Raw genomic sequence first — 14,151 nt, 5'->3', positions numbered from 1 at the left:
GGCATTCGTGACGTCATCGCAACACCCGTATCTGACGTCACGTATCTTGGAATTCTTATGACGTCACATCCCCTAAATTTCCTGTATCTTGCGTTTGCTTAAATTCTACGCCGATATGACGAGATATTTTAGTATTGTTGAGAGACAAACTTAATCGAGTTAGAATGTAACCTAATCTAACATTCGCAAAAAGTTAACCAACCAAATTAACCTCACCAAAAGTTAACCTAAATTAGCCTAAGTTATTCTAAAATGAAACTTGATTTAGTGAACCTAACCTAACCTAATATAAGAGCGGTCATATAACAATACTTTGAATCAGATTGGCTTAGGTTAGGTTAGGTTAGGTTAGGTTAGGTTAGGTCAGGTTGGCTTAGGTTAGGTTAGAATTTAGTTGGATTAAATTAAGTTAGATTAGGCAAGAGTACAGTGGGTTAGGACTCGGCTGATTTAGGCATACTAGGTTTCGGTCAGATTAAATAAAAAGACTAGGTTGGATTAGTTTAGTTTAGGTTAAGATTGGATTAGCTAAAGTTAAGTTAGATTAGGTTAGGTTAGGTTAGGTTAGGTTAGATTAGGTTAGGTTAGGTTAAATTAATGTCTAGTGAAGTCTTACCTAAGTATCCTGACAGTTGTTCTGTCACCCTCCCCCAGTCTCTCTCCCTCACCCTCCCCCTCAGTCTCTCTCCCTCACCCCCCCAGTCTCTCTCTCCTCCCTCCCCCCCAGTCTCTCTCCCTCACCCCCCAGTCTCCCTCACCCCAGTCCTCTCCTACCCCCCAGTCTCTCTCCGTCAGCCCACAAATGGGACAGACACGCACCATGCAATCGTGTGGAGAGAAAGAAACAAGAGAGAAAAACAGAGACAGACAACAACAAACAAACAGACAAACAAACAAAACAAGCAAACATACAGACAAAGCACATCAATCTCCACTGGCCATTAACAATCTTTCAAGAGACACAGACAAACACGGACAAACACGGGACAAATGAGTGACGTGTTTCAACTAAGTGACTTTAAAACCTCTCTGGGCTAGGGGCTTCAGGGCTGAGGGGCTGCAGGGCTGCAGGGCTGAGGGGCTGCAGGGCTGAGGGGCTGCAGGGCTGAGGGGGCTGTAGGGCAGGGGCTGCAGGCTGAGGGGGCTGCAGGGCTGAGGGGCTGAGGGGCTGCAGGGCTGAGGGGCTGCAGGGCTGAGGGCTGCAGGGCTGAGGGGTGTGCAGGGCTGAGGGGCTGCAGGGCTGAGGGGCTGCAGGGCTGAGGGGCTGCAGGGCTGAGGGGCTGCAGGGCTGAGGGGCTGCAGGGCTGAGGGGCTGCAGGGCTGAGGGCTGCAGGGCTGAGGGCTGCAGGGCTGAGGGGCTGCAGGGCTGAGGGGCTGCAGGGCTGAGGGGCTGCAGGGCTGAGGGGCTGCAGGGCTGAGGGGCTGCAGGGCTGAGGGGCTGCAGGCTGAGGGGCTGCAGGGCTGAGGGGCTGCAGGGCTGAGGCTGCAGGGCTGCAGGGCTGGGCTGCAGGGCTGAGGCTGCAGGGCTGAGGGCTGAGGGGCTGCAGGGCTGAGGGCTGCAGGGCTGAGGGGCTGTAGGGCTGAGGGGCTGTAGGACTGAGGGGCTGTAGGGGCTGAGGGGCTGTAGGGACTGAGGGGCTGCAGGGGCTGCAGGGCTGGGGCTGCAGGGCTGAGGGCTGCAGGGCTGAGGGGCTGAAGGGCTGCAGGGCTGCAGGGCTGAGGGGCTGCTGGGCTGCAGGGCTGAGGGGCTGCAGGGCTGTGTTGAACTTGAAGAGGGTACACGATAACTTAATGTCTTTGTGTACGACGATTCCTTCTATTGACTTGATATCTTAAAATTACTTCCTTAATTACAACTTAATTTCTTCTTTAAGTATTATAAGTCCTTGATAATGTCGATTTAGTTCATTTAATTACAAACAATAATTTTAATTCGCAAATACAGTGATTCAATTGCAACGAAAGTTTAACCATTTACTATGATAATGAGAGTTTTAACCCACTAGTACGATGACTTAACCCCTTGAGTGCGAGTACGTTACCCTAAACCTCGAGTGTAAGTGGTACGCCTTGAGTACAATAATATAACCCTCGAGTATGATAAGTCTTACGAGTACGATAACTTAAAACCTCAAACCAAAATATTTAAAACAATAATAAACTTTTTTGAGCAAGGAAATACACATAAAGACACATCACTATCCCAGCGATCTATAAACCTCTCGGAACAGATGCACCAAACATGAAAATAAACCATCATCAACTATAAAACACAAACACGAAAGCCATAATCTACCGTAAGAACAGTCAATAATAATCTATGGATATCTAGTCATCCAGAAAATTCAGAACCCAGGAGTAAACGAGTCAAAAATACGTATATTTCCTCCAGATTACAACATGGAAACAACACCTCAAGAACTGGGAAGACAACGTGAAGACTTTATAATGAACTTCTTACGGAGATTCAGTTAAAACATCTCTCAGGTTACGAGGAATAAATATGATGCTTTAACTTCCCTCTTCTGGTATTTCTGACGCAGGAAGAATGTTGATGATGTTATAATGTACTACAACACTTTAACAACTTAATAAGGTCGTGAATTATTCTAGTTTTAGGATACAGAGTAAAGAATGATACTAGAGGCATTCAGTCACCTTATTTGTTCCTATGACACTCGTACAGTACACCAGGAGGGACACCACATAAGTCACTGCTCACACACACGACACCACCTTCCACTCATCTACCAAACCAACAGCGAAAAAAATAAAATCCAAATGAGCTTCGATGAATAACCCAAACACCAATAATGTTCACCTTACAAAATAAATACATAAGAAATATTACAAAAATTACTTAAAATACAAATTGAGCTGAAAGTTAGGAAAAATCTACCCTCCAATAATTAAGTTATAGTTAAGAATAAGATTAAAACACCATTGAGTTATATATGAAATAGAAGAAGACTAATTTCAACCGATAAATCTATCACGTAATCACTTCAGGTAACCACAAACTCACCTGTGGATGGATAACAAATGAAGTCTAAGCCCAGAACAGCGCCTCTAGCCAGTATAAATTACACTAAATCTTGATCAACTAACACCTCCGCTTACTGCTGCCCGTCTTGCTGAGTGAATTACAAGTCGACTCGTCATTGAGATGGATTCGGAGCTTCGTTCAGGGGAGGAGGGTCATGAATCCGACTCTTTTATTTTTTTAAGGGTTCGTTGGTTATTTATAAGTGATTCGCTACCTGGAGATTCGAAGCAAGTCTGTCAGTGGTTTATATTTTAAGTTGGAATGCCAAGATGGTAGTCAAATGAGTGTCCAAATAGCACTGAGACTTTACCATGAAACACACGAGGAATCAAAACCTCAAGAAAATGTCAAATCAAAAACAAAATTTACCTGAGAACCTTTTTAAAACGAGAAAGCCAATAGAATACAAATGAACGCAGGAATATTTGTGAGCTTAATACAAAATGGCTTCAGGTTGCGTTTTTCGTCTCCTATGTTTGGAGATGAGAACAGGAGATAAATTGAACTCCTAATCACTACTAATCTCCAAATTCTGGGAGATTTACCTGTCGGGACATTAAGGTTTTTGAGATGATGATGCCTGGAGATACTAGCGTTTGGAAATAATACTGATGAGCGATAGTGGTGTTTGGAGATGATAGTGGTTGGAGATGATAGTGGTTGGAGATAATGGTGGTAAAATATACTGCTTGGAGATAGTAGTGGTTGAAGATAATGATGCTTGAGATAGTGGTGGTAGGAGATAATGTTTTTAAGAGACGATGAAACTTGGAGATAATAGATTGCGAGATAACAGCACTTGGAGATTATAGTTCTGGGAAATAATAGTACTAGGAAAATCATGTTAATTACTGTGTGTGTGTGTGTGTGTGTGTGTGAAGATGATTATACTGTACGATGTATTACGTACGCACACACACGCACACACAGGTCTCATGGGGTGCACTGAACAGGCGATATTACTGAGTGTTCAAGTGAAGACAGGTGGAGATGGCCGGGCTCACAGATACCTGCATAATTTCCTAATTTATTTCGCTGCTGGTGTCCTTGGTTATGGTAGGAGACTCAGACTCTCTCTCTCGCTCTCTCTCTCTCGCTCTCAAATTCCTCGACCAAATTCTCCAGTTTCAAATAACACCTACAAAAATCTGATAATATAGGTAAACAATATCTGCCTGTCTCTGTCTGTCCGCATGTCTGTCTGCCCGACTGCCTATCTGACAGCTTGTCTGTCTGTCTGTCTGTCTGTCTGTCTGTCCGTCTATTTTCTTCACCTTATTTTTAACTCAACAGTGGAAGATAAAGTAGACAATATGTAGTGTGTGTGTGTGTGTGTGTGTGTGTGTGTGCGTGTGTGTGCGTGTGTGTGTGTGTGTGTTTATCCCCGGCAAGGTTCCTCCCCCACCTCCACCCAAAATAAAGGATATATTATTATGTTCCTTTCGTTGAGAATGTCAGCGTGTCTGTCTGTCTGTCAGCGTGTCTGTCTGTCTGTCTGTCTGTCTGTCCTATAATCACTCAGTCTATTTGTTCGTCCGTCGATGAATTAAAAAATAAAAATAAATAAAAATATATTAAAAAATGGACCAAAAACGAATAATTACGTCACTAAACGATATACCACATCCCTCCGTGTTATCTCAGTACAACAAACTCTGCAATTAGTTATCGACATTATCACACACACACAATTATATCACTTCGTTATGTGTTGTTGCTTGTTATCAGTCATCGTAATCACTTGTTATCTTATCGACGTGTATCTCTGTCTCACTGATAGTTATTACTGTTTATGGCATGTTATCTTATGTTCTTATCAGTCACAAGTTATTATTATTATTATTATTATTATTATTATTATTATTATTATTATTATTGTTGTTGTCACTTATTATTATTATTATTGTTGTTGTTGTTCATTATTAATAATAATAATAATATTATTATTATTATTATTATTATTATTATTATATTGCTGTTAGTATATTCTAATAATATTTTTACTATTATTCTTATCATACTATTATTATCAGTAATATTAGTATCATCATCATTACTTTATTACTAATGCAGTATCTACAACATTATACTCATACTTATTCATTATTTTCTTAAAATATCGTTCATAACTAATTAAACTTTTTTCCCTGTGTCCACCAGCGCTGACGACATGTACCCCTTCCTCTTAAGTATGGATAATGACATATTAGCCAGCCAGATCATGGGTAATGCGGCCACATTCACCCTGGTCTCATACCCGACGGGGAGCCCCACATTTTACGACGCTATTAAAACTAATATTCTTTGACTTCTCTCTCTCTCTCCGACGTGCTGTGAATCCATAAGGCGGTGAAGCAGTGATCAAACTTGAACATTTGGAATTTAAAATGAACGCTGAGATGACATCCACAGTGTGTTTGCTGCCCCAGAGTCAGACCCAGCGAGCCAGAAAAAAATACCTCGATCGGCATCCCGTCCTAAGATGTGTAAAACTCCCAACCCTCAGCCAATCCGCAGTCGGTTAACATAAACACGTCCCTCTCGACCAATCCCTTGGGGGGTAACAGAGGCCGGAGGTATTGGCCAATGGGAAGCCGCGGTACAAAACTAATAACTATTACCAAGGCGGCAATGGACCTTAAAATCTGTGGGCTGACATTTAAAGCCTCCGAGGGCCGCCTTAACTGCAGGCCAGACTACCCACCAATAGTTTTAACATTTATCCAACCGCTATAATACACACTGAAGTATACAACATACTACGGCAGTATAACCGGTATGACGTAATGTGTCATCCAACCTGGGCGAATAAACATACCTCAGTAGTGTATATAACAAACCATACAAACATACCTCAGTAGTGTATATACCACACCACAAACATACCAACAAACATACTCCCAGTATGATATCCCCGCCCCCACAAACATACACACCAGAGATTATAACAAACTATACCAAGAGAGGGGCCCCCAGAGCCTCCCTGGCCGGGCCCAACAAGTAATGACATTAATAAGTACAAGTGAAGTGTAATGATGGGGAGGCGGGCGTGGTGTTAAGGGAAGCTGGTGACGGCTGGAGCTGGCCCCGTGTGTAGCTGGCCCCGTGTGTAGCTGGCCCCGTGTACCGTGTGTAGCTGACCGTGTGTACCGTGTGTAGCTGACCCCGTGTCCGGTGTGTAGCTGACCCCGTGTACCGTGTAGCTGACCCCGTGTACCGTGTGTGTATGGCCCCGTGTACCGTGTGTAGCTGTCCCGTACCGTGTGTGTGACCCCGTGTAAGGTGCATTTTACTGACATCGTGTACCGTATGTAACTGACCCCGTGTATTGTTGTGTGTAGCTGACCCCGTTTATACGAACAGTAGGCATCACACTTGCACTAATTCTGACGTCACATCTATGTCCAATGACATAATCACCAATTGTGACGTCATATACGGGTGACGTCACACTTGGGGGAGTTCCGACATCACCTGTGTGCCAAGTTGGAATAAAAATCCGCCCATGCATGACGAGGTATGCCTGCTGAGGAACATACGAACAGACGGGCAAATTAACAGACGGGCAAATTAACAGACGGGCATACTAACAGACCGGCAAGCTAACAGACGGACAGACTAACAGACGAACAGACTAACAGACGAACAGACTAATAGACGGACAGACTAATAAACGGACAGACTAACAGACGGACAGACTAACAGACGGGCAAATTAACAGACGGACAGACTAATAAACGAACAAGCAAACAGACGCACGAATCACTTGAGAGAGAGAGAGAGACGATAATAAAACACTTGGTTATTAAATCCCGTCAATATTAAAACAAATAATAAACAGCTCTTCTATTATTGTCTGTCTATTAACATGTAAGGACAGGAGGAAGAGACGGTAACCTGTCCACGTAAATATTCGAGTCTTATCACGTGGGCCTGGCGTCACATACGACACACACATCACCCCACACACACCACCACCCCCCACATACACACACATCACCTCCATACACACCAACCCCCACACACAGCATCCCCTACACACCAACCCCACACACATCACACCCCACACACACCACCACCCACACACACACACCCCCCAACACCCCCACCGCCCACAAACACACACCCCACCTCCCCACACACACCATCTCCCCACATACACATTACCCTCCACTCCCCCATCATCAACACCCCACAACACCCCACACCCACTCACCATCAGAAGGCACCATCACAAACATAACCAACTGCGCAGGTCTAATGCGCACTTCGATCTCAAATATACCGGCCGGTCGCTTTTAATGACCTCATCAGCTAATTATATAAGATACAAGGATCGCGGACCTTATTGATATCCATTTTATATCGTTGTCGTATAAGATTTTTGCATTTCTGGCGGCCAAGTATGTAGTCATAATATCTGCCTTAATTAGCTACCTGGCATCCGACCCGGGATATTTGCACTATGTCAGATACCAATGAATGTTTTTTTTCTTTTTTCTTCCCCCAGAGTGGGTTTATTGCCTTGGTGCTGATAAAACTTGATTATTGATGAGGAATGAGGAAGAGTGTTGAAGTGAAGAGAGACAGGGAGAAACAAACAAACGGATATACAGACAAGCACAGACAGAATGGACGAGAGAGACATAACGACAGAGGTCATCTACACTTCCAACGTCACCCAGACACCTAAAGAGACACATGGCTATAAAAACTTAAGACAGAACGAGACATGTACTGTAGACAGGCCTCCAGATGGACCAACATACTTGTACACATAGGATACAATATAGACAAACAGACACAGATAGACATTCTCTGAACGAGCTAATGGGCTTAATACATAAGTGAAGTGTGTGACAAATGATAGCGTGTGTGTGTGTGTGTGTGTGTGTGTGTGTGTGTGTGTGTGTGTGTGTGTGTGTGCGTGTGCGCGTGTGTGTGTGTGTGTGTGTGTGTGCGTGTGTGTGTGTGTGTGTACTCAACTGAAACACTAGTATTCAACAGCACTTGTATGTATAAGTGTATACGTGTGTGTATTTGCGTATACAAGTGCACAGTGGTGGTGACAGCCATGGTGTTGGTGGAGTCAGCTCTGGGAGTAGTGGTGTCTGTGGTGGTGTTGTAACACAGTGGTGGTGACAGCCATGGTGTTGGTGGAGTCAGCTCTGGGAGTAGTGGTGTCTGTGGTGGTGTTGTAACACAGTGGTGGTGACAGCCATGGTGTTGGAGTCAGCTCTGGGAGTAGTGGTGTCTGTGGTGTTGGTGGTGGTGTTAGACAGAGTCGTTGGTATCACATAAGAGGGTTGGTGTCAGTCGTGGCGGTGGTGGCAGTGTCAGACAGAAGTTGTGTCAGATAGTAGTGGTAGTACCAGTGTCAGAGAGTGATGGTAGAGGCAGTGTCAGTCAGTGATGGTACTGGCAGTGTCAGACAGTAGTAGTGATGATAGTGTCAGACATTGGTTGTGACACGTCAGACAGTGCTGGTAGTGTTAGACAGTGGTGGCAGTGTCAGACAGTGGTGGTAGTGGCAGACATTGCTGGCGGCAGTGTCAGACAGTGGTGGTAGTGGCAGACATTGCTGGCGGCAGTGTCAGACAGTGGTGGTGGTGTCAGACAGTGGTGGTAGTGGCAGCGTCAGACAGTGGTGGCGGCAGTGTCAGACAGTGGTGGTGGTGTCAGACAGTGCTGGTAGTGGCAGCGGCCAGACAGTGGTGGCGGCAGTGTCAGACAGTGGTGGTGGTGTCAGACAGTGGTGGTATGGCAGCGTCAGTGTCAGACAGTGGTGTAGTGGCAGCGTCAGTGTCAGACAGTGGTGGTAGTGGCAGCGTCAGTGTCAGACAGTGATGGTAGTGGCAGCGTCAGTGTCAGACAGTGGTGGTAGTGGCAGCGTCGTGTCGGACAGTGGTGGTAGTGGCAGCGTCAGTGTCAGACAGTGGTGGTAGTGGCAGCGTCAGTGTCAGACAGTGGTGGTAGTGGCAGCGTCAGTGTCAGACAGTGGTGGTAGTGGCAGCGTCAGTGTCGGACAGTGGTGGCAGTGTCAGACAGTGGTGGTAGTGGCAGCGTCGTGCGTCAGACAGTGGTGGTAGTGGCAGCGTCAGTGTCAGACAGTGGTGGTAGTGGCAGCGTCAGTTCAGACAGTGGTGGTGGTGTCAGACAGTGGTGGTAGTGGCAGCGGCAGTCTCACAGTGATGGTAGTGGCAGCGCCAGTGTCGACAGTGGTGGTAGTGGCAGCGTCAGTGTGACAGTGTGGTAGTGGCAGCGTCAGTGTCAGACAGTGGTGGCAGGTCAGACAGTGGTGGTAGTGGCAGCGTCAGTGTCAGACAGTGGTGGTAGTGGCAGCGTCAGTGTCAGACAGTGGTGGTAGGGCAGCGTCAGTGTCAGACAGTGGTGGCAGTGTCAGACAGTGGTGGTATGGCAGCGTCAGTGTCAGACAGTGGTGGTAGTGGCAGCGTCAGTGTCAGACAGTGGTGGCAGTGTCAGACAGTGGTGGTAGTGGCAGCGCCAGTGTCAGACAGTGATGGTGGTAGCGTCAGTGTCGACAGTGGTGGCAGTGTCAGACAGTGGTGGTGGTGGCAGCGTCAGTGTCAGACAGTGGTGGTAGTGTCAGACAGTGGTGGTAGTGGTGGCGGCAGTGTCAGACAGTGGTGGCGGTGTCAGACAGTGGTAGTGGTGGCGGCAGTGTCAGACAGTGATGGTAGTGGCAGCGTCAGTGTCAGAACAGTGGTGGTAGTGGCAGCGTCAGTGTCAGACAGTGGTGGTAGTGTCAGACAGTGGTGGTAGTGGTGGCGGCAGGTCAGACAGTGGTGGCGGTGGTTCAGATAGTGGTGGTAGTGTCAGACAGTGGTGGTAGTGTCAGACAGTGGTGGTGGTAGTGGCAGCGTCAGTGTCAGACATAGTGATGGTAGTGGCAGCGTCAGTGTCAGACAGTGGTGGCAGTGTCAGACAGGTGGTGGTGGCAGCGTCAGTGTCAGACAGTGGTGGTAGTGTCAGACAGTGGTGGTAGTGGTGGCGGCAGTGTCAGACAGTGGTGTAGTGGTGGCGGCAGTGTCAGACAGTGGTGGCAGTGTCAGACAGTGGTGGCAGTGTCAGACAGTGGTGGTGGTGTCAGACAGTGGTGGTAGTGGTGGCGCAGTGTCAGACAGTGGTGGCAGTGTCAGACAGTGGTAGCTGTGTCAGACAGTGGTAGGCCGTGTCAGACAGTGGTGGCGTGTCAGACAGTGGTGGCGTGTCAGACAGTGGTGGCTGTAGTCAGACAGTGGTGGCCGTCAGACAGTGGTGGCAGTGGCAGACAGTGGTGGCTGTGTCAGACAGGCAGGTCAGACAGTGGTGTGGCAGTGTCAGACAGTGGTGGCCGTGTCAGACAGTGGTGGCCGTGTCAGACAGTGGTGGCAGTGGCAGCGTCAGTGTCAGACAGTGGTGGCCGTGACAGTGTGGCAGTGGCAGCGTCAGTGTCAGACAGTGGTGGTGGTGGTGTCAGAGAGGGTGGGGTAGTTGGCCTCGCTCTCACAAATATGATAAGCACACATAAAAATTCTCTCTCCAGCGACTGATACACTAAAGCAGTAATTTGCATGCGCTGGCGACCCCACTAACTATCTTTGCAGTTTGTGTGTGAAATAGTAAGTGTCTTCGCCGGCGCTAATGACTCCCGAGACTTATCTATTTCTTCTAACCTTCTGATCGATGTTTTCTTTCTGTACTGTATGTCCTAAGTCATATGAGACACCTCGGCGTGTTTATAGTTACGCTACACTTATGACGTAGTATTAGTTATGACGTAATGACTGAGACGTAGTATTAGTTATAACGTAATGACTGAGACGTAGTATTAGTTATGACGTAATGACTGAGACGTAGTATTAGTTATAACGTAATTACTGAGACGTAGTATTAGTTATGACGTAATGACTGAGACGTAGTATTAGTTATAATGCAATTATGGAGACGTAGTATTAGTTATGACGTAATTACCGAGACGTAGTATTAGTTGTGACGTAATGACTGAGACGGTATTAGTTATGACGTAATGATTGAGACGTAGTATTAGCTATAACGTAATGACTGAGACGTTGTATTAGTTATAACGTAATGACTGGGAGGACGTAGTATTAGTTATGACGTAATGACCGAGACGTAGTATTAGTTATGACGTAATGACTGAGACGTAGTATTAGCTATGAACGTAATGACTGAGACGTAGTATTAGTTATGACGTAATGACTGAGAGACGTAGTATTAGTTATAACGTACTACTGAGACGTAGTATTGGTTATGACGTAATTACTGAGACGTAGTATTAGCAGGACGTAATGATCGAGACGGTAGTATTAGTTATGACGCAATGACTGAGACGTAGTATTAGCTATGTAACGTAATTACTGAGACGTAGTATTAGTTATGACGTAATGACTGAGACGTAGTATTAGTTATAACGTAATTACTGAGACGTGGTATTGTTATGACGTAATGACTGAGACGTGTATTAGTTATAATGTAATTACTGAGACGTAGTATTAAGTATGATGTAATTACTGAGATGTAGTATTAGTTATAATGTAATGACTGAGGTAGTATTTGTTATATAAAAGGTATCTGGTGTTAGAACAGGTCAGGTTTAGGGATTCTAATTCTGTCTGATGGTTTAATCTCTTTCACAAAGTTTGAAATCTCTTCCCCTGAGGAGAATTTGTTTTTGGTTACGGAAATATAATGTGATGGATTATTTCTGGATCTAGAAAAATATTAGGCACCACTGTCAAAAAAAATCGGATATTATGTGAAGTCAAGGCATCAAGGAATACATATTTATCATCGACACCCGGAGGCTAATCAAACACTCATCAACATCTCAGCAGCTGTGAACGCGTCAGATGATGTCCCCTCCCCCAGCAGGTGAGACAGATGTGCCCAATTCATAGTCTTGGTCATACCAGCTTCGATTATTTTTATTTCGTATTTTTTTTTCCTCCTGCTGTATGAAGTAACCCAAGCACGAGACGATGAGTTCATAGCCCCGCGTCTACTGTAACATGGCAACGATGTCCAATTAAAGGCTAACTATTTATTGAAGGTGAAAACGTGCAATGATCTCTAGGTAAAACTCAGTACTTAGGGAAGGATTTTTTTTTCTTTCGTTTAGCTGAAGAGAATAACGTCAAATTTTAAAAGCAGTACGTCTGTATCTCTTGCTTCCTGTGTAGTGTGTATGGTTAACATGATGGTGTGTAGTGTATGGTTAACATGATGGGTGTAGTGGTATGGTTAACATGATGGGTGTGTAGTGTATGGTTAACATGATGGGTGTGTAGTGTATGGTTAACATGATGGTGTGTGGTATGGTTAAATGATGGTGTAGTGTATGGTTCATGATGGGTGTGTAGTGTATGGTTAACATGATGGGTGTGTAGTGTATGGTATGATGGTGTGTAGTGTATGGTTAACATGATGGTGTGTGTAGTGTGTGGTTAACATGATGGTGTGTAGTGTATGGTTAACATGATGGTGTGTAGTGTATGGTTAACATGATGGTGTGTAGTGTATGACATGATGGGTGTGTAGTGTATGGTTAACATGATGGTGTGTAATGATTAACATGATGGGGTGTAGTGTATGTATATGTGTGTAGTGTATGGTTAACATGATGGTGTGTAGTGTAGTGGTTAACATGATGGTGTGTAGTGTATGGTTAACATGATGGTGTGAGTGTATGGTTAACATGATGGTGTAGTGTATGGTTAACAGTGATGGTGTGTAGTGTATGGTTAACATGATAGGTGTGTAGTGTATGGTTAATATGATGGGTGTAGTGTATGGTTAACATGATGGTGTGTAGTGTATGGTTAACATGATGGTGTGTAGTGTATGGTTAACATGATGGTGTGTAGTATGGTTAACATGATGGGTGTGTAGTGTATGGTTAATTATGATGGTGTGTAGTGTATGGTTAACATGATGGTGTGTAGTGTATGGTTAACATGATGGTGTGTAGTGCATGGTTAACATGATAGGTGTGAAGTGTATGGTTAACATGATGGGTGTAGTGTATGGTTAACATGATAGGTGTGTAGTGTATGGTTAACATGATGGTGTATGGTTAACATGATGGTGTGTAGTGGCGGTTAACATGATGGGTGTGTAGTGTATGTTAACATGATAGGTGTGTAGTGTATGGTTAACATGATGGGTGTGTAGTGTATGGGTTATTAATATGATAGGTGTGTAGTGTATGGTTACTATGATAGGTGTGTAGTGTATGGTTAATACGATGGGTGTAGTGTATGGTTAATTGATGGTGTGTAGTGTTAACATGATGTGTAGTGTATGGTTAACATGATGGGTGTGTGGTGTATGGTTAACATGATGGGTGTGTAGTGTATGGTTAACATGATGGTGTAGTGTATGGTTAACATGATGGGTGTAGTGTATGGTTAATATGATGGTGTGTAGTGTATGGTTAACATGATAGGTGTGTAGTGTATGGTTAACATGATGGTGTGTAGTGCATGGTTAACATGATGGGTGTGTAGTGTTTGGTTAACATGATGGGTGGAAGTGTATGGTTAACATGATGGTGAAGTGTATGGTTAACATGATGGTGTGTAGTGTATGGTTAACATGATGGGTGTGAAGTGTATGGTTAACATGATGGGTGTGTAGTGTATGGTTAACATGATGGGGTGTGTAGTGTATGGTTAACATGATGGTGTGTAGTGTATGGTTAACATGATGGTGTGTAGTGTATGGTTAACATGATAGGTGTGTAGTGTATGATTAACTTCTAAGACAACTGATTGAGAAAAGCAAGATGAATTGGTGATGATGATGATAAAGATGATGATGGTAATAATAATGATGGTAATAATAATGATGCTAACGATAATAATAATGACAACTCTAATAATAATGACGATGACGCTATACACAGACTCCAACCTATTTTATCATCTTCACCATCATCATCATCACCATCATCATCTTCACCATCATCATCATCATCACCATCATCATCATCATCATCTATTTATTCTACCCGCTATAAAGAGATATATTCTACTATGGCGTTTCCCTTTACTGCGCCACCACACACACACACACACACACAC

The 14,151-nt window shown here is 44.7% G+C and overlaps 1 protein-coding gene across 1 annotated transcript in view; it reads right to left on the bottom strand.

Moving 5' to 3' along the window:
- Nucleotides 1–1,043: 1,043 nt before the first annotated feature.
- Nucleotides 1,044–14,151, bottom strand: part of LOC121870776 (arginine-glutamic acid dipeptide repeats protein-like) — a 56,532-nt gene continuing 43,424 nt past the window's right edge. Inside the window, exon 6 of the mRNA XM_042372732.1 lies at nucleotides 1,044–1,766. Coding sequence (XP_042228666.1) covers nucleotides 1,044–1,766 — 723 coding nt within the window. The remainder of the gene's footprint in view (nucleotides 1,767–14,151) is intronic.

The sequence above is a fragment of the Homarus americanus genome, unplaced genomic scaffold (genome assembly GCF_018991925.1).
Source record: "Homarus americanus isolate GMGI-L3 unplaced genomic scaffold, GMGI_Hamer_2.0 scaffold49310, whole genome shotgun sequence".
Taxonomy (NCBI): domain Eukaryota; kingdom Metazoa; phylum Arthropoda; class Malacostraca; order Decapoda; family Nephropidae; genus Homarus; species Homarus americanus.
The sequence above is the reverse complement of the archived record's forward strand: the minus strand, read 5'-3'. Positions and strand labels throughout refer to the sequence as shown.